The following is a 27501-nucleotide window of genomic DNA, read 5'->3' as shown; positions in this document are numbered from 1 at the left end:
TGGCTGAGGCATGAAAATCACCTGAACCTGGGAGGTGGAGGTTGCAGTGAACCAAGATCTGGCCACTGCACTCAACCCTAGGTGACAGAGCAAGACCCTATCTCAAAAAAAAAAAAAAAAAAAAGAAAAGCCTGTTTTTCCATCCAAAGGCTTGAATTAGACACAAGGGTTCCAAACAGGAGGGAATCCCTGCACCGTTCAAAAGAGCTTCCCTGAAACCTAACACTTGGTGGAGAAAGGTCCAACCAGGCCCTCTGCCATTGTGTCCTCCAACTTTCCATTCTCACCAATAATCAAGACAGACAAGGTGCACTCACCTGGCTTGTTTCCTTCCCTCTCATGGCCCAGCTGCCCCTTGGTGTTCAAACCACATGTGTAAACTTCCCCATCTTCCAGCAGGAACACAGAGTGGTTTCCCCCACAGGCCACCTCCTTGACACTTCTGTCAGATATGAACCCACACACCTGGGGCTCAGCCACAATTCCCTGCAGGTTGGTGCTGATACCAGGTTGGCCCAGAGACCAATATCCCCAACATAACATTGTTCTTATCTTTCAAGGAATCATGTAGCCTAGGAGAGAGTTAAAAAAAAAATTATTTTTAATTAAAAAGAAATAGGTCATAGAAAATCAAGTAATGAATGTAACCAATTTCAAAAATAACCCTCCCCTTAATATTCTTCAGATATCTTACATCTCAAAATAAAACATATTAATACTGTTGAAAGCAGTTATGTTAAAATGATGCTACTTTGTATTTTAATAAGAGTTTAAAAAACAGTTTAAATAAATTGTGTTTGTTTAAATGAACGAGTGAACAGACAGAATATGGTTTTCAGATCACTGCTAAAGAATCCTGAGTACAGGAGATGAGCTGAAACAATCTTGGCAAACCATTAAGTTAGTAACAGTTTTGAAAACACTCTCAAGACTTCACCTTATCCTTTCTCAATGCATCATTTCTTTGAATTTTCTGCTTATTTTAATGTTTTAAAAAATTTTGAACCAATTAACTCCTTTACATACCCTAATATTAGATTGGTTAGTAGGATTTCACCACTTGAAGTGAAGATGAAAAATGGAAAAAAAAAAAAATGTTATCTTCTCTGCCATTCCCTTTTACCCTTGGTTCCAGATCTGAGTCAAGCCTCACTTCCTACCTAAGAGACTCTGGGATTGTTACAGTGACAGTCAGCCTGCATCCCTCTGACATGTCTACTATACTGCCTAACTGGTAGCTTTCTCTTTATATCTTTATAACTTAACTCCCCAAAAAAGATTTTAATCTCCTTCAACAGAGACCACAGTATAACACAGACCTCTTCTATTTAGCAGGTAATCAACTTTTGCCTGATTACTGACACTAGCCTAAAGTTTCATTACCTTTTAACAATTAATGTTTCCCTTTCATACAAACAAACAAAAAATCTCATCTCTCGCTACCAATTCACACCACAAGGATGGCCAGGTAACAACAAGTGTTGGCAAAAATGTGGGGCTGTTAGAACCACCCTACACTGGCTTGTAAAAATGTCTGGCAGTTCCTGAAAAGAATAAACATAAAGATACCATATGATCCAGCAATTTCATCCTAGTTATAAACCCAAGAGAACTGCAAGACTACGTCCACACAAAAACTTATAAAGGAATGTCCACAACAGCATTATACACAGTATCAAAAGGAAATAACCAAAATGTTCATCAACTGATGAATGGTTAAATAAAACATGGTATATCTATACAATGGGATATTATTTGGCTGCAATATGGATGAAAAGTGAATATATTATGCTAAGAAAAAGAAGCAAGTCACAAAAGTCCACAAATTATATGATTCTGTTTACATGAAATGTATAGAACAGGCAATAGAAAATAGACTAGAAAATAGACTAGGACTGGAGGGAAAGAGGAGAATTGAGAGTGACTGTACCTGTCCTTTTGGAACGTGGCAAAATGTTCTAAATTTAGGTTGTGGTGATGGTTTTAAAGCATGGTAAATATACTAAAAACCCCTAAATGTTATACTTTAAATAGGTAAATTTTAGACCAGGCGTGGTGGCTCATGCCTGTAATCCCAGCACTTTGGGAGGCCAAGACGGGCGGATGACCTTAGGTCGGGAGTTCCAGACCAGCCTGACCAACATGGAGAGACCCTGTTCCTACTAAAAATACAAAATCAGCCAGGCATGGTGGCACATGCCTGTAATTCCAGCTACTCAGGAGGCTGAGGCAGGAGAATTGCTTGAACCCAGGAGGCAGAAGTTGCAGTGAGCTGAGGTCGTGCCATTGCACTCCAGCCTGGGCAACAAGAGCAAAATTCCGTCTCAAAAAAAAAAAAAAAAAAAAAGCAAATTTTATGGTATGTGAATTATATCTCAACAAAGATTTTTTAATTGTCTTTAAACCTCCTTTCTCTTGCTACATGCCTACTGCCTCTGCGGGTCCACATCAGCCGATAAGGCTTTCTTGAGTTTAATTGTGAGAATTGTCATTACCTACATAATAGCCACAAAAGTATTTTTTCTACAACAGAAAGGAGGAGGGAACAACCCCTAAAGTTTAATATGGGAGAGGTATCAATTATTTCAATATTTTATTTTTGCTTACAAAGACATAAGAGGGGAAGTTTTATCTAATGCTTTGATCAGAAATGAAATATTGTAACTTCAAAAGTTCTGACTACTGGTAAAGTTGGAAATCTTAAGTGGATGGATCTTCTGTTTAGGAAAATACTTCATGCACCTCTCTGGTTTTGAAAGAAAGGTCCAAGATTTAGAGACGAAAGGAGATGGGGGAAATCCCAAGCATGCCTTATAAAATAGTAGCTGCTCCTATTTAAGATATTAAATTAACAGGGTGCGATTGGCTAGTCATGGTGGCTCACGCCTGTAATCCCAACACTTTGGGAGGCCAAGGCAGATGGATCACCTGAGGTCAGGAGTTCGAGATCAGCCTGACCAACATGGTGAAATCCCATCTTTACTAAAAATACAAAAATTAGTCGGGCGTGGTGGCAGGCACCTATAATCCCAGCTACTCGGAAGGCTGAAGCACGAGAATCACTTGAACCCAGGAGGGACAGGTTGCAGTGAGCCAAGATGGCGCCATTGCACTCCAGCCTGGGCAACAAGAGTGAAACTCCACCGCAAAAAAAAAAAAAAAAAAAAAAAGAGAAAGCGATTGAAGCCTGTAATATGGCTGCAAGTCTGGAACCTGGCCAGTAAACAGTAGATTCTCTGTGGCAGAGAACAGCAGATGGATTTTGAGAACAGTGGTGTCTAACACTCAGTTTGAAGTTGTTGCCTGTTCTGTAACTACTTTTGAGAATCCCAAACCTTCTATCAAAGTTAAGACACAACAGCCTTACAATAACTGTATTTTGCCAAGCATGAATAAAAAGAACCTTGAAAATAAGCCCTCAGTACCCCTCCGGAAGACAGACAACTAAGCAAGAGTTTTGGATGAGCCATAAGAGAACCTAAATGCTCTTCTTCCCCTTGGAAATTCTTAGAAATTTGAGGAAGACACTAAATCTCTAATCAGTATCACCTTGGGCTTGAATCACTTTATCTGGATATTAAAGAAAATAGTGACCAGGCACAGGGGCTCACATCTGTGATCCCAACACTTTGGGAGGCCAAGGTGAGAGGACAGCTTAAGCCAGGAGTTTGAAACCAGCCTGGGCAACACAGTGAGACCTTATCTCTACCAAAAAATAAATAAAATCAGCCAAGTGTGGTAGCACACACCTGTAGTCCCAGCTACCTGGGGGGCTGGGATGAGAGGATCATTCGAGCCTAGGAGGTCAAGGCTTCAGTGAGCCGTGATTGCACCACCGCACTCCAGCCTGAGCAATAGAGCGAGACCCATCTTAAAAACAAACAAGTAATGCAAAAGATTGGTCTTAAGGACATTCAGATTACATTTCAGTTTCCAAATATACTTTCTTTTTTTTTTTTTTTTAGACCAAGTCTCACTCTGTCTCCCAGGCTGGAGTGCAGTGGGACAATCTCAGCTCACTGCAATCTCTGCCTCACAGGTTCAAGCAATTCTCCTGCCTCAGCCTCTGAATTAGCTGGGATTACAGGCATGTGCCACCACACCCAGCTATTTTTTTGGCATTTTAGTAGAGACAGGGTTTCGCCATATTGGCCAGGCAGGTCTTGAACTCCTGACCTCAAGTAATCAGCCCACCTTGGCCTCCCAAAGTGCTGGGATTACAGGTGTAAGCCACCAAGCCCAGCTGGTTTCCAAATATACATTTTAATTATAATTCTGAATATCCTTTTCTAATCATACTTCTTAAACATGCTACTTTCTCCATATTGAGAATTACTGTTCTAGGTCCTACAGGTCAAAATATCAGGATTTCAAAACAAGATTGCAGACTTCAAAGGTGTCTTGCCTAATCTTTTCACTGGTACATTCATTTCATTGTAATGAAAAGGGGATGGATTCTAACGGAAATAGTGAAGACTTACTTTGAATTATAATACTAGGAGAACACATCAAAGCTCCATGTATCAGACAATCTACAGGAGAGAACTGTCAACATATGAAGGAGACAGCTAATTGGCTATTCTGTGCAAAGTCAGCTTTTAAAATGGCAAACTCCTTTCTCCCAAAGTAAAAGCATGCCCAAATGGTTACAAATTAAAGATTACAACACAGAGGAAGCTCATACTTTCAACCTCTCTTGACAACAATTACAGTACTTTGGCTTTAACTCAATGACCTTAATTTGTATATAACAATTTTAAAACTGCCTTATTGTAATCCTGAGGTATGCTTTGAACTCTTGAGGCTTTCAGGAAAGGCATGAAAAGGCCCAAAATAAAATATAAAACTGAATCTCAATTTGCCGTCTTAACCAGAAAGTTCTCTTCTTCCCAAGATTTGTATTCCTTGTCTAGACTCTACACTAAAAATGTATTAAGATTAAATGTTATTATTTGAGTTAACTACAAAGATTGTGGGGAGTGAAGTAGAAATAAAATGAAAAACTGGCAGGGTAGTGGTGGTGGTGGTTGGTGGTGGTCTAATGACACACATTTAAATAGACCAGCAAGCTCACATAATCTAGAAATAAGTTATTTTTCCCAACTTGCTCAACTGCTATTAACCACATCAATGGATTTTTTTCATTTTTAGTATTTCATAAATTTGTCTTATCTCTCCTACCTGTCTAGTGTTCTTAGGTTCAATAAGGTTGTGATGTGCCTTACACAGAAAAAAAAAATGTGTATTAGGTAAGTTTCTTTCATGCATGAGTTACAGTGTTGGCTGTGAGTTCAGTCTTAATGAATCAACAAGTGGGTACGTCCACAAATGGAACAGGAAATCTGCGGATCTGTATGTGAGGCCTCCCCTGGAGACAGCTAAAGTAATATCCAGAGTGCATAATGAAGCTATAGAAACGATGGAAAAGCAAGTAAATCTGTGGATTCATGAGAAGACAACCAATAAAAAGCAAAAATCACAGTAGATAGCACTGATTTGAGGCTGAAAGCCAAAAACACTGCCACATTACACAGGGTCAAGAAAATGTTAAACCTTTCTCAACGAGTGTTTTATTACCAAGAAATACTGTGTATAATTATTAGTAAGATATATTAAATAGGCTGTCTAGACAGAAACACACATAAAACAAGGCTATGCGTCAGTTGGCTGATAAAAATCTCTTGACCAGAGCCTGCAGGAACCTAACCCTTTATTTCCTCAGAAACAATGGCTCTGTATTCACTAATATGGTATTCACCATGACTTTACAGAACCTAACTATATATAGAGTATAACAAGTCCCTTCTTTGTTTACTTAAGCTTATTTATTTATGCTTGTTTGAATCAGGTTTCTTTCACTTGCAATAGAAAGAAACTCCTGACTGATAATATTAATAATGACATTATTAATAATAACAGCAGATAAGACCTAATTTGAGCTTACTCTGGATCTGGTACTTTTCTATATGCTTCACAGATGTTAGCTCATTTCTTCTTCTATGAGACAGGCACTGCCATTATCTCTAATCTACAGATGAAGAAAGTGAAACAAACAAAAAAAAGATGAAGGAAAAGAAAGAGACACTATGCTATTCTGTAGAGTAAGGAGCTTAGAAAGTAGATAACCAAAAGGCCAGACTTCGCAATGTGTCTGCACCACTCTCCAGAGAAACAGGGACTCTGATCAGTCAACCTGGCTATGTGATCCAGTAAGTAATTATTTCCTAAAAGTGGATGGGTGGATCAGATTCCATAACAGTTGTTAAATTCACCCAACCAATTGCCTTGCTTAGCAAGCAACCCTAAATAACTTGGTTTATAGGGCAGATTCTACTACAGGGATACAATACTGTGACCAGGTAACCAAAGCATCTCAGTCTTACTAGGATTATTAATTCTCATTATTAATTTGGTGTCCTGGGTCTATCAGCTTTTCGTAGTTAATCTGGCATGAGTCAGTCCTTGAGAGTCATCTGAGTTCCGGGTGCTTTGGCCAAGCACAATCCTGTGTAAACAGCCTGAAGTATGGCCTCATCCCTGACTGACTAGTAAAAACAATTTATGAAAAAAGATAATAAAAAGGACTACTGTTGAAAACTTCAAAAATTCTTCCCAACTGAGTTACAGTAATGGAATCTTCAATTTGTCAAATGAAAACTGCCTATCAAGAGAATTAAAGAACAACCACAAATAAGATGTATACCTGTGAATAAACTATCAATCATAATTATAAATATGGTCTGGGTCATCACAAGGCTCTGCTGGAACTAAAGAAGAAGGCAACTAAAACCATCTAACTTTCAGGAGAGAAGTTCAATGCACTGGAGAGAAGCCAGCCACTAGCACAGCTTTCACTTCAAAGTACATTCCAGTTGGACCCCTAAATCTTGTAGCTGCTGCTGTTCATGACTTTAAAGATCTAGTTTCAGCAACGGTCTACATCGCTAGGCATTTTGATCTCCAAGGTCCTTACACCCATTTTTCCTCATTCACTCTGTTGCTTGCTCCTGGAAGAGCAGAATCTTTTATTTTCCTTCAAAATACATAATTATGAAATTCGCTGCAAAATATAGGACTACACTTCCCTCAGCACCTACACCAGCCCCACTTGGCTGCATTTCCTGCCTCTTATTTCCCCATGACAAAACAAAAGGACCACTTTTGAAGGACAACTTTCTCTCAATGTCAACCTGGTACTTTCCTGAGACCTTCTCATCTATTCTTGGTAAGAGATTCAAGATAATCTTAGCAGAGCTTAACAGTCAAAAGAACTAAAATCCAAGCCCTACATTAACCACATGTTAGCTGTGAAACCTGGGGAAAGATATTTACCCACCTTAAGCTCCAAAATCAGGAGGTGGTGCTAGAGTGCTATGAGGATTAATGAGAAAATGCATGTAAAAAGGGCTTAGCATAGTGCCTGGCATGTAGTAATAAGTGACCAGTAAATGCCAGCTGCTTTAAGCAATATTACTGCTACTCCTAGTGCTTTTCTTTGAGACCTCAGCAGACAGGACAATTCCCAAGAGGCTGGGGTTATGACTCCTGTCTTCCTCACTGCAATTAGCACTAGCTGCATTCTGCCAAATCTGCACTACAGCAAAGCAGCATCACCACCATCTGCCATAACTTTCATGAAAGGGATTTGAGGTTGATAGGAGGAAGTTTTTTTGTGTGCATTTGCTTTTAAATTCTGGAGAGGGCATGAGTGGAGGGCAGTGGGGAGATAAATCTCTTTTAACTAGCTCTAGTGAGTTGAATGCTAAAAGACAACCTTAAATTCCTAAACTTTGTCTTATAATAAGACTGTGCGACTATGCACACAGCAGCCGAACAACTCATTCTTATTCCTTTGTTTGAAAGGCACTGAGACCTAAATAATACTCAGGCAGGACTTCTAATCTCATTTAAAATAGGGATAAGCTTCCTTTCAAGTAAGCTTAGAAGCAATTACCTGAATGTTGTATATATGTAGAGGGTCTCTTTCCACAGCAGGAAAAGACAATGTCCAAAATCTTCAGTGCTTGGCAGATACCCCCCAAATTCAGGCTTTAAATAAATTTAGGGCCAAAATTAAAATGCAGAATTAACTCTGGTAACAAAGAAGATTCATTTTAATGACTTGCCTTATTATCAAAAATGTTCCTACCAAAGGGAGAAATGGCATAGAAGGCAAAGAGAAGTTTTCAACAACATGAATCCACTCCTTGCTGTTTTCTCTCTCCACCACTTTAGCTGGACTTTGGTCCCCTGATCCCCTCAGCCAACACAGGAAACATTCCTACCCTTCCCCCGATCATCCCCTCAAAGGTGGTGCCTTCTTCACTACCTGGTGCTAGGCTTTGTGAAGCTGGAAGAATGACTTCTCTGCTGTCTGCTTAAGCTGTGGGCTGCCTTCAAAAGACACCAACCAGACTCGCAAGAATTGAAAATTCTAACAACACTAAGTCAAGGATATACAACAGCCAGGGCTCTCATAGACAGCTGGTGGGAATATAAACTGGCATAACCACTTGGCAAAACAAGTTGGCATTCTCTAGTGAAGAGGAAGATGTGGATACCTCCCCACACAGTAATTTCACTCCTGGGCATATGACCAGCATTGTCCAACTTATTAAGCATCTATGGTGCTCCTGTATTGTACTAATAAATGGAGATACAAAGATGAGTCAAATCTGGAAACTTAGAACTTTCTGCGATAATGGAAATGCTATATAATTGCACTGTCCACTATGGTAGCCAGTAGGTATCTGTGGCTATTGAGTACTTGAAATGTGACTAATACAAGTGAATAACTGAAATTTTAGTATTTTATTTTAATAAATTTTAATGTTAGTAGCCCTAAATGACTGTGACTATCTTACAGTCCAATGCAGTGAGAAACTCATGAACATATGCACCAAGATATATGTATAAGAATGTTAATTCCAGCATTATTTGAAATAGAAAAAAAGCAAAAAACAAATATCCATCAACAGATAACAGAAAACAGATACAGTGTGGCACATGCATAAAATAGAACACTGTAGAGCAGTAAAAAATAAACTCCATCTATAAGCATCATTGTAACTAAATCTTAAGAAGTGTTGAGTCACAGAAGAATTCAGAGTATGATGCATTTTTACAAAGTTCAAACACAACTATAACAAATATATTATTTGGAGATTAAGAATCATCAGTGGTAACAAAGCTATGAAGAAAAGCCAATCACAAACACAAAATACAGGGTAATGATTGTGGAGGCAGTAGGAATAGAGGGAACAATCTGGAAGGAGCACAAAGGGAGACATTTCAATAGCATGGCTGATGTTCTGCTTCTGTCCTTTTATTGTTGTTTCTTAACATATATGGCATGCATTATTTTATGCTTACAAACACTTCACAAAAGAAAAAAAAATGGAAAGCGCTATTGAGGCAGTCTGGCTGCTTCTCATACCTCCTCCACTAACACCCTGTCCATGCGCAGACTGGGAGTTTCTCCATGAAGGAATCAGGTTTTACTCATCTTTGTGCCTTCCATTCTCAGCAGAGTATAGGGGCACAGTAGAGGCTTGATAAATGTCTAGTGAACTGAACCCCATTCTTAGAAAACCAGAATTTCCACCATCTCAACTTGTTACCCCTTTTATTTTCCAGATAATTTTAAAGGTTCCCCACCCTGAGTAATAATAAAAACAGTTCACTTACACAGAAACACATGTCTCTGCTACCCACAAGTACTATTTCTAAATGGAGTAAATGTCTAAAGAGGACAGAGTTGTATTAGCAAATTTACCATCTTATTAAATGTCCATTTGGTCTAACCTCTAAGCAAGAGACTTACATTCCTAAATTCATTTTAATGGCAGCTAAGGCCTTCAGAGGCCAAGTAACTTTGGTCCTCTAAGAATTAAGTGCTTGAAGCAGAGACCAGACACCAGATATCCTACTTTTTGGGCTCACCTTGTTCTCTTCACTATGTTAGAGCAAGCAGGAAGGCACTGAGATTTGCTTAGGCCTCTCTCTAGGTAGCTATCTTAGCCTGAGTTGATGACAGTATTAAACAGGATAATGTATGTAAAGGACTCCATTAACAAGATGAAAAAACTGAGGTCCAGAAAAATTAAGTAACTCACCACAGGTCACACACTTGGCATTGGACTATAAGCCAGAAATATTCCACACCCTGCGGTTCTACAAGTTAAAGAAATAATAAATAACATTAATATGGAACTCGGTTAAGTGTCTTCATGTTATTGTAAACAAAAAGACAGGAGTTAACCTCTGAAAATAAGTATATCTTTAAATTACTCAATCTTAAATATTCCCCATGCATTGTATCTCAAGACAGGAGTTTGGTTAAATACTAGTAAGATAACTTCTAACCAGTTATAAAGATATCAATCACCTCTAAAAGTGAACTAGAGATATAGATATCACCTTCTAAAAATTCCTGACATTTGATAGGGAGTAGTAAAAATAGAATTACTTTAAAATCTCTCATTTTTGTTAGAGAAAGTTTTGGAAAATAATTTAATTTTGTCTATTTTCTTTATTTTTCCATGTATCACACATAGCTGCTTGTTTTGCCACAACTGTTATGAAGACTGTCTCCTTTCTTTTTTTTTTTTTTTTGAGACAGAGTCTGGCTCTTTCACCCAGGCTGGAGTGCAGTGGCCACTCTGGGCTCACTACAACCTCCGCCTCCCAAGTTCAAGCAATTCTCCTGCCTCAGCCTCCCAAGTAGCTGGAATTACAGGCGCCTGCCACCACGCCCACCTAATTTTTGTATTTTTAGTAGAGACGGGGTTTCACCATGTTGGTCAGGCTGGTCTCCAACTCCTGACCTCAAGTGATCCACCCGTCTCAAGCCTCCCAAAGTGCTGGGATTACAGGGGTGAGCCACTGCGCCCTGCCAGCCACTGCACCCGGTCTTTCCCTTTCATTACCACATCCTCCATCATGCAAAATGAGAAGAGATCATCTCAGAGAGGTACCTAAAGTGTCTCAAAAGAAAAAGTCCTGCATGATTTTAAAATATTTTTGTCAAGCACTTTAGGAGGCCCAGGTGGGTGGAGAGCCTGAGTCTAGGAGTTGGAGATTGGCCTGGGCAACATGGCAAAATGTTTCGTCTTTTGGCGAAATCAAAAACTACAAAAAATTAGCTGAGCGTGGTGGTGCACGCCTGTGGTCCCAGCTGCTTGGGAGGCTAAGGTGGGGGCGGGTTCGCTTGAGCCTGGGAGGTGGAGGTTGCAGTGAGTCGAGATCGCACCACTGCACTCCAGCCTGTGCAACAGAGCGAGCCTCCCATCTTGAAAAAAAAAAAAAGATATTGTCGTAACTTTATTTCTACCTCTCTATGCAGAAAATCCCATTCAATCTGGAGAATATTACTTTTATTTATAAAACTGAAGCATAACTATCTTGTGTCTCCAGTAGGGGTACTACTACTCTCATTAAGTATAAAAAAAGTTTTTAATTGGTCATGAAAATCTTAATAAATTTAAATTTGGTCCTCAGAATGAAATGCTATAACGAATGGCTTCAACCACACAATATGGAACATTCTGAAATCCCTGTTTTTTTTTTCAAAAAGTAAACTCCAGCTACTGACTGAACAAATAGAACTGGATGCTAGTGCTAATGTGCTAATTTTGTTTTTCATGCCAAAGAAGCTCTGTCAAAGAGGTTTCTAACCTGTCCTCCTTGTTTCCTGCATTATACTTTTTACAGAAAGTTCCTAACCTTGAAGGGGGTACAACCATGATGTAGAATATGTAATTCAACTATTTTGCTTTGGAATATGCAATGTACTTTGCTTTTCTGATTTATAAGGCTACTCCCTCCTCTCCCAGGGTAAAGGAAAGTACAAAAGGAGAGAGCTTCACAGTACTCTGCCGACTAAAACATGATACCCTCTCTATCACTGCATTTAAAACTCATTTTATTTTTTTATTTCTCTCAAGTCTGGAGTTGAAAAATCAGCTCACTTGATCTTATCAAATCATCAAATAAAAGGTTCTAGAAATAGCTTCCTATTTGTGGAAAGCGCCAGAAGACACATAAAAATGGAAGAGAGCTCTTGAATCGTCTTTCCCAAAGCATTCTGTGCGTGATGAATGCAAGCAATATCCTGGAAGGCTTTTCTCTGAATTTAAGGTACTTCCTAATGGGGCTGATTTGAAAGCTAATGTAAAATGCAATCAGAAAGCAGCCAGAAACAGTGACAGACCAACAGCAAAGTTCTAATACTTATTCCCTGGAGTTCACGCTGCATACACATATTCCGTGCACAGTCGCATTAGACACTGACTCTACAGGCTCACCTGTTTCAGGTTACACATGCTCCTCTCGGTCTGGTTGTCCTGGTTTGCCCACTCCACACATTCACAAATGACTCAAGTCTCACCTGCCCCCGGCCGTCCCAGCTCCTGACACCCCCGCGCCGGTTCGCACCGACGTGTCGGCGCACACACACACACCCGTACCCACGTGTCCGCACACACCCTCGCCTCCGGCCCCGCCCAGGAGGCGGACCCCGGAGAGGCGAGCCGGCCCGGCCTCCGCGAAGTGGGTGGTGCCGGGCCCCGCAGCCCCGCCGGCGCTGTCATCGCGGACGCCGTGCACCGCGTCCTCAGCGCAAACTCCTCGCGGCCGCCGAGGTTCCCCAAAATGCCAGGGCCTCGCCAGCTCCCATTTCAATTGAAAGCGTCCGCGCTCCTCACTGCACGGAGGTCCCTGGAACCCCAGAATTTAAATAAGGGCAGGGGTCAAGCATGGAGACTATCCTCCTTTTGACTTTCTGCGTCGCAATTCCTCCCGGGCGGCAGGGCGGCAGGGCGGCCGAGCGAGGGCGGGAGGCGCTCCCATTTTGAAGGCTTGTCTCGCCTTTCCCGGCGCGGGGCTCTCTGGCGGGAGGGCGAGCCCACTAGAACGCCAGGGAGGCGCACGCAGGGTCCTAAGGGCGCCGTGCCCCAACCTCCCCGCTCCCCAGCCCCAGGTCATCGCTGGAAGTGCCTGCAGCCGCTGCCGCCGGAGCCACGGGAGGAGCCGCAGCCGCCCCTCTGGGAGCCGCGCGCTGACGGCAGTGCCAGGCGGAACGCGGCCCCGGGCGACGGCAGCTCCGCCGTACCCTCCTCCCTGGAACCCCGGCCCCCGCCCTGCGCACCTCGGCAGCAGCCGAACCGCAGCTTGGGACTCCGACTGTCACAGCGCCTCTCGCCCGGCTCGGGGTTTCTCCGTTTTCGGCGTCACAATAATAAGGAAGTTTCCCCGCAAGCCTGCGGGCGGCGGAATGCGCTAGGTGAACGACTTCGCACCAGGCCAATGGGCGCCGCTCTGGGGAGGACCCGCACCAATGGCGGCCGCCGTGGTGCGGGCTGGAGGCGGGGCGGCGAGGTCCGAGGGCGGGAGGAGGGGAGAGGCCCAGGCCCCAGAACCAGGCGCAGGCGGCCCGAGGTGACAGGACTCTAGGGCCCGGCGCGGGGACAGCGGCACGGGTGTGTCAGCCGAGATCGGACTGCATGACATAGAGCGTTGGCGCTGAAAAAGATTGCTTTTCACTGGCGGGGAAGCGAACGGGACCGATCAGCGGTTGCCTTTTCAGGTTCTGGGCTCTGGTTTTTATTATTTATGCAGAGGTGACCGAAAGCCTTGGGCAGTGGGGGGAAGAAAGCTAGAGGGTGACAATTGAGGGAGAGTGCGCTAGTCTTCTGCTTTACTCCCCTTCGTAGGACTGTAGGAAGCGCGGCGCCGGCCGGCGGCGCTGCGCGGTGGGAGAGGCGGGGAAGGAGGTCCGCGGCAGCCGCCGGCGCCCTTCTGAAGAGGTGGGGATCGAAGACCGGCGCGGGGCTGCGGAAGAAAGGCGGGCTTGGGGGAGGCTGGAGGGTGGACGCTGGGGGAGCATAGCAAGAAGAGTCTCTGAGCACCAGTTCTTAAAATCTTGTAGTCTGAAAGACACCGATACCCAGTAACGGATTTTTTTAAAGTTTGTCCTCTTCCACTTTTCCCTAGCGCGCCGAATCCCAGAGCTTCCTCCTCCTCAAGGTCACTAGTGTTTTTATACTTGCCCTAGACCTGATCTGATCCACAGCTAATCTTTTGCAGAAAACCTCAGAAAGGTGACTTCATGTGTCTGCCCCCTTTAAATGTGAAATGCAGAACACTGGCACAGTACCGCTTGAATCCAAAGGAATAACTCTCCTAGTGGAAGAATTTCCATAACCTGGCATTTGAACCAGGAAGGCCTTTTGAGGACAGATTATTTCTAAGGACATTCAAATCACCTTAGGTCTGCAATCCCTTGTCCTGAGAACCTAACAGACCAAGTAGAAAAGAAAGTTTCAAGGAGTGGTATATCCTGGGGATGAGACGTTGTTGGCTGACTGACAGTGTTGAGCCCTCTGTGAAATAATGGAAATTGTCCAGTACACTGAGAGAAGAAAGCTAAAAAAGCAGAATCTAAGTTATCACATCATCTAAGAAAAAATACAAACCTTTGAAATTTGGATCACACTGGACACCTTTAGAAACACTGGGAATGGCCAGGCATGGTGGCTCATGCCTGTAATCTCAGCGCTTTGGGAGGCCAAAGCGGGTGGATCACTTGAGGTCAGGAGTTCGAGACCAGCCTGGCCAACATGGTGAAACCTTGTCTCTACAAAAAAAAAAATACCAAAATTAGCCGGGCATGGTGGTGTGCGCCTGTAGTCCCAGCTACTCGGGAGGCTGAGGCAGGAGAATCGCTGGAACCTGGAAGGCAGAGGTTGCAGTAAACTGAAATTGAGCTACTGTACTTACTCCAACCTGGGCGACAGAGTGAAACCTTGTCTCAAAAAGAAAAAAGAAACACTGGGGACAAGAGTAACACAATTCACCTATATTCCAGATACATGGCAGTTTCACAAAAGTTTAGTCTATTACAAAGATGCAATCCCAATTTAGAGATGCTGTTGGCAAAAAACTGGTGAAACACCCAAAGAGGAGTCTGGTAGGAAGAGGAAGGAGTCCGGTACTTGCAAAGGAGAAAGTGAGAGATCCTATTGTTATGTGTCACATATGAGGTTTGTAGTCAATCAGTGTTTGGGTTGGTATGTCTGGCCTGTGGCTCAAATGTTTTTCTTTTTCTTTTCTTTTTTTTTTTTTTTTTTTTTGATACGGAGTCTCGCACTGTCTTCTGGGATGGAGTGCAATGGCGCAATCTCTGCTCACTGCAACATCCACCTTTTGGGCTTAAGCAATTCCCCCGCCTCAGCCTCCCGAGTAGCTGGGATTACGGGCACCCACCACCACACTCAGCTCATTTTTGTATTTTTAATAGAGGCAGGAATTCACCATGTTGGCCAGGCCGGTTTACTCCTGACCTCAAATGATCCTCCCACCTCGGCCTCCCAAAGTGCTGGGATTACAGGCGTGTGCCACCGCGCCGGCCGGCTCAAGTGTGTTTCATATGAAATTTCATCTTGAGGAAAAGGATGGTTATCAAGGACTCAAGCCTAGACCATGGGGTAGGAGCGATGTATAAATAACAAGTTAGGATACTGTAAGCTGCTTTTACCAAATAAATAGCCAAACCCTGGGAACTTACATAGAACTTACACAGAATAGTAAAGATACCGCAGTACTTCAATTTATTTTTTTTTCACTGGGCCAACGTATAATGGCAATTTCCTTAGCAAATATGTCCCGCTTCAAAATGGCTTTAAATGGCTCCAGTATCAACAATAGCCTTAACAGCAGATATGTAAACTTTTGAAGAGGTCATGGTTTACTTTTTCTTTCCATTTCTATAGCCCTGTCTTCCATCCATTTCGTTCTGCATTCTCATATATTCTCTAACAAACATACTATATCCTGAGCACCTACAATAATGTCAGCTCCCGTGAATACATTGGTAAGCAAAACAGTACAGTCTTTGTTGCCATGAAAGGGGAGACAAACATTAACCAAATAATTGTACCAAGGAATGTATACTTGCTAACCTATATAAATTTTATAAAAGAAAAACATTCATGTTAAAAATAAAAGGCTTAATAAATTCTAGGCTCATGCCTGTAATCCCAGAGCTTTGGGTTACAGGCTGAGGCAAGAGGATCGCTTGAGGCCAGGAGTGAGACCAGACTGGGCAACATAGTGAGACCCTGTCTTTCCAAAAAACAAAAAAATAGACATGGTGGGGCATGCCTGTAGTCCAAGCTACTTGGGAGACTGAGGTGAGAGAATAGCTTAAGCATAGGAATTTGAGGTTACATTGAACTTTGATGGCACCATTGGACTCCAGCCTGGATAACAGAGGAGACTCCAAATACACACACACACACACATGCACACACAGACACACACATAAACATATAACCATAACTTTTCTTTTTTAGAGACAGGGTCTATGTTGCCCAGGCTGGCCTCAGACTCCTAGACTCAAGCAATCCTGCTGCCTTAGCCTCCCGAGGAGCAAGGATTAAACTAACTATAACTTTTGACAGGGACCATGTGGTTCAGCTCTATCACTGGTTAGACGAGGTATGCCTGGTGGCAAGGGGATGGTGCCCAGGGTTGCTGTACTTCTACCTGAAGACATGCTGATTTCCTCCATTAGTTACCATTCACTTCTTAAAATACTTAATGTCTATTTTGAAAGGAAACAGTTTTTCAGTAGAATGGCAATACTCTTTAATGATAATTGTTTTCCTTTCTTCCCTGTGTTTAATTTACTTGCCTTGCAGAAAAATATTTACTTGGTAAACTTTGAAAGAGACAGTCAGATTTCTGATATTTTGGATGAAATCTGTGGAAAAAACAGGACATCCTATCTCTCAGATACACCATCGAAGAATAAATATCTTTAGGAGGGAAAAGCACTGACTATTTGACAAGTAAAAAGTATGTGTACCTTGTATGGTTATGTAATGACAAAGGTGTTTCTTGGTCCCCCACATCCAAAAGAAGTACTTATTTTCTCAGTGTAGTCAGTACTTCATGGAAAAATCAGTCTGTACATACCCAGACTAAACTTATTAAAAACTGTCCTGTAACACACAGCATTGATTTATTAATATTAAACAACTTAGAAGAAAAACATCATGGTAAATCAGTATTACCATCAAATAATCTTTTAATATTATTGAATACGTTCCACCTGTAGTACTGCTAGACAAGAAGCATCATTCCTGACTACAAAGAGCTTACAGCCATTATGATTATTTCTCTATCTTCCTTGAAACTATTCATGGTTTGCATTTTTTGCTTATCAAGCCATTTGGATGAAGCGTAAGAACCTTACCTTAATTATGAGAAACTCATTGTTTTCATATAAATTAAAATGTATTGATGATAACAGGATTGCATGGTTGAACATTTTCTAAGAAAACTTTTAAGTTGAGCATTAGCTGGTCTCTGAAGATTTCATCCAATAATGCCTTTAGGAAGTGAAATATTTCATGAAGCTTTCTCTTTTTAAAAGATCCCTTAATATGTGCTCTTAGAAATGACATCCAACATGTCGCTATGACTGGACTGGCAAAATAAGTGCTGGGGCGAATGCAGCAAAGATCACGTTTGTCATCGGGTAGCTGCATAGAGTGCATGCATGTAACTGCCAAAAATCAGGCAGCTGTTTCACCCTTCTAGAGGCAAAGAAACATAGTCTTCCAAAATTTACTTGTGTAAAACCAAAATGAAATCATAAATGTGAAAAAAATCTCCTTCCTTTGAAGTTATACTATATCTGGGTCAAAGGAAATTTAAGGAATTTTATTGTTTCCTAGAAAAGCTAAAGCAAACCTGTGGAATTTCAAGAGGGCATGCCTATAACAATATTAGACAGCTTTATAGTTTGGCCATAAAAATCTGCAAACAGCAAATATACCTAATAAATGCTTTGTTGTTATTACATAATATGTTTAGTGACATTATATGATATGTTCAGTGACATTACATGATATGTGAAATGTGTTGTCCTTGTAACAATGCTCATGTTACAAAGCATGGTGCATTGATACAACATTTTTCCCAATCCAAGCAAAATGTGTTGCCTCAGTTGATTTCTCCTTCTGATTTCTCCTGAATAAACCTATACCTTTAGCATACTGCAGAAGAAGTAAGTAATCAGGGAGTTCAATGTGTAAAATCAATATATACTATAATATAATTTACTTAAGTCTGTAAAAAAATAAAATAACATTGTCTGTGTTTCCAGACTTTATGGCTACCTTTTTATAAAGGTAAACTAGTATTTAACTTTCTATTGACCTTCAGCATTTTATTTTCAGCCTACATGTAGGTAAAACTCCAGTGAAATCTGCCATTGTATTTACTTTCAAGTTGTTGATTAACAGATTATTCTTATCACAGATACTGTAAATACTGTCATTGATTCTGTTTCCCTCTTTCTGTTGGCTCTCGAAAGCCTAGCGCAAAATGTGTGGCCCATCTGTACAGAATCTTATTGCTTGCATTTTTAGAAGTAACCTCAAGATTCATTTTTAACTTTCTTATATCATTTTTCCCATTGTACTCATTTCCTTTCCTACTTAAAAAAAATAAAAAGCAACTTGTTTTTCTCTTCACAAATGTAAAATATATTTGCGATATGAAATGTGTTAAATACATATAAGAGAAAAGAAGAAAGTGAAATGATCTGTCCTTTTCACTGACCACATTTAGTTCTTGATAGTTTGCCATTTCCTAATGCATATATATACATTTTTAAAAGTGGCTTATTCGACCAGGCATGGTGGCTCACGCCTGCAATCCCAGCACTTTGGGAGGCCAAGGCGGGTGAATCACCTGAGGTTGGGAGTTTGAGACCAGCCTGGCCAACATGGCAGAAACCCCATCTCTACTAAAAATACAAAATTAGCTGGGCATGGTGGCTCATGCCTGTAATCCCAGCTACTCAGGAGGCTGAGGCAAGAGAATCACTTGAACCCGGGAGGTGGAGGTAGCGGTGAACCGAGATCACACCATTGCACTCCAGCCTGGGCAACAAGAGCGAAACTCTGTCTCAAAAAAAAAAAAAAAAAAGAAAAAGAAAAAGAAAAAAAAGCGGTTTATTCTACACATAATATTTGTCATTCATCTCTCCGAATTTAACAGCATCTATTGAACATCTTTAATAGAATCATATACTATTCTGCAACATCATTTTAAACAATTGCATGGTATACACAAAACGGATATGCTGTCATTTAACCAATTTCCCCCTGTTGAATGTTTAAATTGTTTTCAATTCTTTACTGTTATAAACAATTGTGCAACATAGCTAAACACAGTGAATATATCTAAATATTTGGCCTCCCCCTTGATTATATCAGTAAGATAAATTCCTAAAAGTGGAATTGCTAGGTCAGATAGAATGCAGACTCTTAAGGTTTTGTAGTTTGCCAAGTTTCCCTAACAAAAGATGGCACCAGCGAAACACACACACAATATCTGAGTGGCTTCTCTCTAGCCCCCTTACCAGTAATTTTTTTAAAACCTTTCTTATTAATTTTGTAAGTCATTTTGAGGCTTTACTGATATACGTGAAATATAAACAAAGAAAAAAGTTAAAATCTTCTAGTTAAGTAAAAAGCAATGTGTACACATCTGAACATTAGCTTAGGTAACATGTTTTTATATATTCATATCAAAAATCACCGAAATGCCTAAAAATTTATGATTAGGGTTGTTGTTCCTTTGCCAAAATTGTGTTTGCTATCGTATATTTCCCCCACCCCTTCCACATACCTGCCAAAAATAAAGGTTCCAGAAAGGAAGTTCTATACAAACTCAAATTGTTGTTCATCATTTTCATCTTTAGTACACATGCACACGCCAATAAAAGTGAGTCACTATTTCACCAAGTTCCATAGCAAAAAAAAAAAAGCAAAGTATCAAAATTTGTCTCATCAACAATAGAATGATAGTCAGAGAAGACATTTTATTGTCCATTTTTCAAAAAGAAAACAGTGTCATGATTTATACGATCCTTCATGGTCCAGTCACCTTCACTATCAGTTGCTTCATCAATGTGCCCCATGCTTTATATAGGAAAACCACCTACTAACCAACTATGAGATGGACATGTACTTTGAGTTCTTTTGTAACCTGCTATGGTTGAATGTTTGTGTCCCCACTAAATCCGTATGTTGAAATCCTAACCGCCAGGGTGATGGTATTTGGAGGTTTGGGACTTTTGTAGGTGATTACATCATGAGGGTTGAGCCCTTGTGACTAGAATTAGTGCCCACATAAAAGAGACCCTATAGAGGTAGCTAGCCCCTTCCACCATGTGAGGACACGGTGAGAAGGCACGATCTGTGAACCAGCAAGAGGTCCTTACCCAATATCAAATCTGCTGGTGCCTTAATCTTGAACTTCTCACCCTCCAGAACTATGAGAAATAAATTTCGGTTTATAAGATATCCAGTCTATGGTATTTTGTTATAGTAGCCTTAACATACAAAGACACAACCTTTATGGGTGGAAATATGCTATTCCATTCAAGTTATCGCCCAGATCCCTCTTGAATTAACTGGGTAACATTTCAAGATAGGTCTCTTAGTCCTTTTTGTGCTACTATACTAGAATACCACAGATGGAGTAATTTATGATGAACAGAAAGTTACTGGCTCACAGTCTGGAGGCTAGAAAATTCATTATCAAGGTGTTGGCATCTGGCAAAGGCCTTCTTGCTGTGTTAACAAATGGCAAAAAGGTAAAGAGAGAGGAACTCTGTGTCCTCATGTGTTGGAAGAGCAAAAAACCAAAGAGACACAAACTCACCCTTTTTAAATGGCCTTAATCCCCCACTGTGACAACTAAGCCCTCGTGGCCTAATCACATCTCTAAGATCCTACCTCTTAATACTGTTACAATGGCAATTTAATTTCAACATGAGCTTTGGAGGGGACAGACATTCAAACCATAGCAGTAGGTACATAACTGTCAGCATATAATCAATTTAAATGACTTGCCCATTACATGGAATAGAACATACACCCCGGGCCATGTTAGCTGTGTTCTAATTAACTGTGCTGATGTTTCTGAGGGTAAATGGCTTAGAATGTGTAGTCAGTTAAATAGTTTCTTTCCAAATTCATGTCTACCTGGAATCTCAGAATGTGCACTTATTTGGAAATAGGGTTGTTGCAGATGTCATTGGTTAAGATGAGTAATGCATCTACAAGCCAAAGAACACCAAGCCATCACCAGAAGTAAGGAGAGAGGCACAGAATAGATTCTCCCTCAGAGCTTCCAGAAGAAACCAATATTGCTGACACCTTGATTTCAAACTTCTAGCTTCAGGATTGTGAGATAATAAATTCCTATTGTGTTAAACCACCCAGTTTGTGGTTCCTTGATATAATAGCCCTAGCAAATTAATATAAAAGGTAAATATGATGCTTAAAAAAGCATCAGTTATAGGATTCAATGTAGTGTAGCTATGGCATCTGTCACCAGGTTAATTGCCAGAATTGACTGACTACTCTGGCATCCTCCTAGTCCAGAGTTCCCTTCCTCTGAGAGCTCCATGTGTGTTCTTCCCAAAGTGTCAACTCAATCAAAAAGAATGACATTTCCAATCTGACAAAGTCTATTTTTAGTCAAGGTATGTGGGGAGCTGTACTCCCTGGCTAGAGCTTTCCAATAAGCACTGAAATCCCTTTGCAAGCAAATGTAGGTTAGCCAAATCTGTTTTACAAAGCGCCCCTCTCCACCTATGATTTTGTTAGAATATCAGTCAAATCATAGCTCCATATCAGTTTCACCAAAAGCATGTAAATTTATAAGATTAAACTTATATAAGCCTCGACCTTGATGAAGTCCTAGTCATTTCAAAGGCAAGACTTTATATTTTCTTTGATATTACATCAGAGCAGGTACTCTTTCTAATTTATCATAGTAGAAGCTGAAAAACAATTACATTTCTTTTACTTTTTTTTTTTTTTTTTTTTTGGAGGGGGGGCGGGGAAGGAGTCTCACTCTGTCACCAGGCTGGAGTACAGTGGTGCGATCTCGGCTCACTGCAACCTCCACCTCCTGGGTTCAAGCCATTCTCCTGTCTCAGCCTTCCACGTAGCTGGAATTACAGGTGCTCACCACCATGCCTGGCTATTTTTTGTATTTTTAGTACAGACAGGGTTTTACCATGTTGGCCAGGATGATCTCAATCTCCTCGATCTCCTGACCTCGTGATCCGCCAGCCTCAGCCTTCCCAAGTGCTGAGATTACAGGTGTGAGCCACCATGCCCAGCCTACTTTCTTATTGAAATATTATTTATAACATAAAGCAAGACTCTGAATGTTCAGGTAAAACTTCATGTTGTAAGGAATTTTAAACTTTCCCTCTGGAAGTTCTATAATTGAGTCTGCTGAAATAAGTTGACAATAAACAAATTAACAGGAGAAGGCATACAAATTTATTAATGTGTACATGTGCACAAGAGGCACACAAAATATGAGACTCAAGGAAGAGCCAGATGGTTGAAGTTTAAATACCCTCTTCATAGGAGAGAGGGAAGTGGGGGGTGTAGGCAATTTGAGAGAAACAGTAAATGATTTTTAGGGAAAATTAATGGTTCCAAAGGACAGATAGTAGCCTGGGACAAAGTTTTTCTGTGCTCTAAGGAAGGTGGCAGCAAATTACAGGAAGGAGAGGGGCAGAACTGCACTCTGAAGAAAGGTTGGCCTATTATATAAATAAAGTATCTCAGGTTAAAAAAAAAGTTTCAAGCCGGGCTTGGTGGCTCACGCCTGTAATCCCAGCACTTTGGGAGGCTGAGGTGGGCAGATCACGAGGTCAGGAGATCGAGACCACCCTGGCTAACACAGTGAAACCCCATCTCTACTAAAAAATATATAAAATTAGCTGGGCATGGTGGCAGGCGCCTGTAGTTTCAGCTACTCAGGAGGCTGAGGCAGGAGAATGGCGTGAACCTGGGAGGCAGAGCTTACAGTGAGCCAAGATTGTGCCACTTCACTCCAGCCTGGGCAAAAAAAAAAAAAAATTTTGAGCAGCCTCCAGAAGAATAAGAATAGCTTGTCTGGGCATGGTGATGACTTTTAATCTTCACTCGTGACTAATCTTCACTGGTTGTTTGATGTAATTCCTAGGGAGAGAGTTTAAGACAGTTGCATTTCTTTTAGAAGAACTTCCCTCAGCCAAATATGGAAACTTCGGAGAAAACTCGTCTCTGCACATTGGAAGGGAAGATGGGGAGCAGCAGGTCTGAGAGAGAGAGACCTTGATTCTGAAGTTTATTTCTGAGGCCTTTCGATCTCTTTTGTTCAAAGCACTCAGCATGCCAAAGCATCATATTTTGGGATATTTGTTTTCTAAGCCCCAACATTGTCTATGGAGAGGACCCATGAAAATTAATCATACCCATAGGAAATTCATCAAGTGCAGACCTAGTCCATTTCTCTCTATATCAAAAAGAAATCGTGACATTAAAAAAACATTTTTTATAGCTTCAATGTTATACTGTAAAACAAAATGAAAACTATTCATTTTAATCTGTACAGAAATAGAAAACCAGTTATCTAAGTAAATTGCTTAGGGGATAAATTCTGATCCCAGGTCAGCCTTTGAAACATCCAATGAACTTGGCTATGCATAATCTAATAGGCATTGAGAAGGATGTCTTTAGTGTACGGGGATGACATCAAATTTAACTATAGAAACATTTCAGTTAGACATCAAGTGGGCAACTCTTGATGATTTCACTGAAGAAAAACTAATTGCTGCTAATTAGAAGCTACCGTTTTTATGTCTCAACTAGTCTTTGAAAAGAGATTACCAGTGATATTATTTATTGAGTTATTTTAATATCCATTTTGTGAAGATATTAGTATTTGTCATATTCAGAAAAATTCTATAAGAAACATAGATGAAATATTCTGTAAAACACTGAAATAAAATCTTTTAAGGAATATATTTTCAGACCAGGGGCAGTGGCTCATGCCTGTAATCCCAGCACTTTGGGAGGCCAAGGCAGGCCGATCACTTGGGTCCAGGAGTTTAAGACCAGTGTGGGCAACATGCTGAGACCCCATCTCTATTCTTTTTTAAAAAATTTGTTTTAAAAAGATGGCCTGGCACAGTGGCCCACACCTGTAACCCCAACACTTTAGGAGGCCAAGGCAGGCAGATCACCTGAGGTCAGGAGTTCGAGACCAGCCTGGCCAACATTGCAAAACCCTGTCTCTACTAAAAATACAAAAAATAATAATAATAAATAAAAAATTAGCTGGGCATGGTCGCAGGCACCTGTAATCCCAGCTACTCGGGAGGCTAAGGCAGGAGAATCGCTTGAACCCAGAAGGCAGTTGCAGTGAGCCAAGATCATGCCATTGCACTCCAGCCTGGACAACAAGAGAGAACCTCTGTCTCAAAAAAAATAAATTAATAATAATAATAAATAAAAAGAGAAGAAAGAGAAAGGAAGGAAGGAAGGAAGAAAGACAGAGAGAAAGAAAAAGAAAGAAAGAAAGAATTTTCAGCAAATAAAATAACTCTCAACACAATAGGTTCTGCAGCCTCTTTACAAGCTGGCTCTAGAAACAGTAGAATCCCTGAAATGGGTCTAGTAAGGGAAAAGAGAAGCAGGAATTATCAGTACCAAGCTGCAGCAAAAGAATGGGGAGTTTTCATGTGTTAATTTTTCTATTTTCTCTTTCTCTCTTCCCTTCCTCCTTTGCCCTCCAATGTCCCATGCCATTAGAGCACCATACTTAACTTTCTTTTTTGATCATCTATCCCCTTCAGGAATCTGATTAAAGTTATACATTTTCTCTTCAGAAGATGATGCATATACTCATACAATTATGAACACTATTCTAGGAGTATTCATGGATTCTCTGCATTTAGGGATGGACCTAATACACTCCTCTTCCCTCATTGTGAGCCTCTGCCTCAACCTCTTACCAAATCTTTCAATAAAAGAATCTGATAAACTCATTCATACCCAAATACAATAAGGCTTAATATTTGGCCATCCTCTCATAGAAGAGAATTATAATTGAAGTGACATCATCTGTAACTGAAGGATATAAGCATGACTGTACTATGTGGGAGCAGCCTTTACCCCCTAATGACTCCTTCCTTAAGACCGAAAATCAAACCCTCATATGAGGTTAACTTGATTTTGGGTGCCTACTCTTGAACTCAATTCAGAGTATATAGAATTGAATTCATCTTTCCCCCAGAAAATTAATTCCACTTCCTGTTGTTGTTGTTTTTTTTTTAAATTGAGACAGTCTCCCTCTTTTGCCTAGACTGGAGTGCAGTGGTGTGACCTCAGCTCACTGAAACCTCTACCTCCTGGGTTCAAGCGATTCTCCTGCCTCAGCCTCCCGAGAAGCTGGGGATCACAGGTGCCCATCACCACTCCTGGCTAATTTTTGTATTTTTAGTAGAGACAGGGTTTCATCCTGTTGGCCAGGCTGGTCTTGAACTTCTGACCTCAAGCGAGGCACCCACTTCAGCCTCCCAAAGTGCTGGGATTACAGGTGTGAGCCACCGCTCCTGGACTAATTCCACTTTCATTGCCTTCATAATCCAGATTCAGAATCTTGAAATTATCTTGATCCTTCACTCTTCTCGTCTCATGCAAGCATCAAACACTGTTGTTTTTTCTTTATGTCTTTCACATCCATCCCTTCCTCTATTTATTGGTTTCCTATTGCTGCTGTAACAAATGACTCCAAACTTAGTGGCCTAAAACAACACAAAATTTATTCTCTTACAGATCCTGGAGGCTAGAAGTCTGAAATGAGTCATATCGGGCTAACATCAAAGTATTGACAAGGCTGGCTTCCCTCTGGAGACTCCAGGAGATAATCCACTCCTTGCCTTTTCCAGCTTTTAGAAGCCTCCCATATTTAACAGTTCATAGCTTTATATTACCTTCTCCTAACTTCGACTCTCCTGATTCTTTCGTGTGAAGACCCTCGTGATTACATTGGGTTGACCATGTTAATCCAGGATAGTCTCCTTATCTCAACCTCTTTAATCATATTTGCATTTAAAAAAACATATGCACAGGTTCTGGGGATTAGGACACAGATATCTTGGCAGAGGGGGGATGCATTATTCAGCCCACTGTACTCTATAATATCACCTCTTCCTCAACCCTACTTCTGGTCCTTATCTGTACCACTGAACTAGTTCAACGTTTCCTAAACTGGTTTTCCTGACCCCAGCCTCTCTCCCAATTCCCCATCCATTCTACATACCAAAAACAAATATTCATTAAAACTTAGTTATTCGTCCTATTCCCCATACCCATTCCAAGGCCCTGAACCTAGTTTACTTTAGCCTGGCATTGGTCACTCTTTGTTTGTTTGTTTGTTTGTTTTTTCAGATGGAGCCTCACTCTATCACCCAGGTTGGAGTGCAGTGACACCATCTCAGCCCACTGCAACCTCTGCCTCCCAGGCTCAAGCAATTCTTCTGCCTCATCCTCCCAAGTAGCTGGGATTACAGGCGTGTGCCACTACAACTGGCTAATTTTCATATATATATATATGTATGTATATACACACATACTTTTTTTTTTTTTTTTTTTTTTTTTTTAGTAGAGACAGGGTTTCACCATGTTGGCCAAGCTGGTCTCGAACTCCTGACTTTAGGGATCCACCCATCTTGGCCTCCCAAAGTGCTGGGATTATAGGCATGAGCCACTGTGCCCAGCCCATTCTTAACAAACTAATCTCCACACTGTCCCGCAACCTATAAAAACCAACTATTTGTTCAGCTCATACCCCCTTTTGCCTCCAAAATTCTCCCATTATGCTAAAGTTTACATAAGTCCCTCCTCTTCCATGACTTCATCTCAGCAGTTCTGAGTCACAATATTTCTACTTTCTTTTATTTCCTACAGCATTTTTTGTTGGGGTGATGCCTCTAGCATTTATCACATGCTACTGGGTATAGATCCTGCCTCCACCTCTTTCCCACTATATGATCTTAGACAAGTCATTTCCCTTTCCCATGCCTCTTTTTTCTTGTCTATAAAACTGACAATATTTATGCCCTAATTATAGGATTATGATGAGGGTTCAAAGAGATAACAAAGCTTTTAAGATACTTAGCATGTAGTGTTACCTCCTCCTCTTTTTCTTCTTATTTGCTTTCTTTAATATATGACCTAAATCCTTTGTTATATTAAAAATTCCTTGAAGATCCCGACCATTTCTTTTTTCTTTCTTTCTTTTTTTTTTTTTTTTTTTTTTGGTGGAGTCTTGCTCTGTTGCCCAGGCTGGAGTGCGGTAGCGTGATCTTAGCTCACTGCAGCTTCCACCCCCCAGATTCAAGCAATTCTCCTGCCTCAGTCTCCCGAGTAGCTGGGACTACAGGCGCTCCCTGCCAAGCCCAACTAATTTTTGTATTTTTAGTAGAGATGGGATTTCACCATGTTGGCCAGGCTGGTCTTGAACTCCTGACCTCAAGTGATCCGCTTGCCTAGGCCTCCCAAAGTGCCAGAATTACAGGCATGAGCAACCATGCTCAGCCAATTACAACTACTTCTTATACATTAT

The 27501-nt window shown here is 41.0% G+C and overlaps 2 protein-coding genes across 16 annotated transcripts in view; one reads left to right on the top strand and one right to left on the bottom strand.

Moving 5' to 3' along the window:
• The window catches only part of HERC3 (HECT and RLD domain containing E3 ubiquitin protein ligase 3), a 123157-nt gene extending 109918 nt beyond the window's left edge, over positions 1-13239 (bottom strand). For 4 of the 15 annotated variants that reach the window (XR_012434959.1, XM_005555399.3, XM_005555402.4 and 1 more), the window contains exons 1-3: positions 13148-13239; positions 10116-10173; positions 318-572 (exon numbers count right to left, since the gene is read on the bottom strand). Coding sequence is in view for 11 of the 15 variants with exons in the window: in XM_005555399.3 (XP_005555456.1) it covers positions 318-543 (226 nt within the window). In the remaining 4 variants the exon portion in view is untranslated. Of the gene's footprint in view, positions 1-317; positions 573-5944; positions 6029-7954; positions 8050-10115; positions 10174-12305 lie in introns of all 15 variants that reach the window. The other 11 variants (XM_005555400.4, XM_045393360.2, XM_015450643.3 and 8 more) reach the window with 7 other exon arrangements.
• LOC135970755 (uncharacterized) lies at positions 5267-25937 on the top strand. Its single transcript, XM_074039142.1, has 4 exons — positions 5267-5431; positions 12508-12713; positions 12810-13585; positions 25710-25937. The coding sequence occupies exons 1-3, from the start codon at positions 5267-5269 to the stop codon at positions 13450-13452; spliced, it is 1014 nt and encodes a 337-aa protein (XP_073895243.1). The 3' UTR covers positions 13453-13585; positions 25710-25937.
• Positions 25938-27501: the final 1564 nt, after the last annotated feature.

The sequence above is a fragment of the Macaca fascicularis genome, chromosome 5 (genome assembly GCF_037993035.2).
Source record: "Macaca fascicularis isolate 582-1 chromosome 5, T2T-MFA8v1.1".
Taxonomy (NCBI): domain Eukaryota; kingdom Metazoa; phylum Chordata; class Mammalia; order Primates; family Cercopithecidae; genus Macaca; species Macaca fascicularis.
This window is presented reverse-complemented; position numbering and strand designations above follow the sequence as displayed.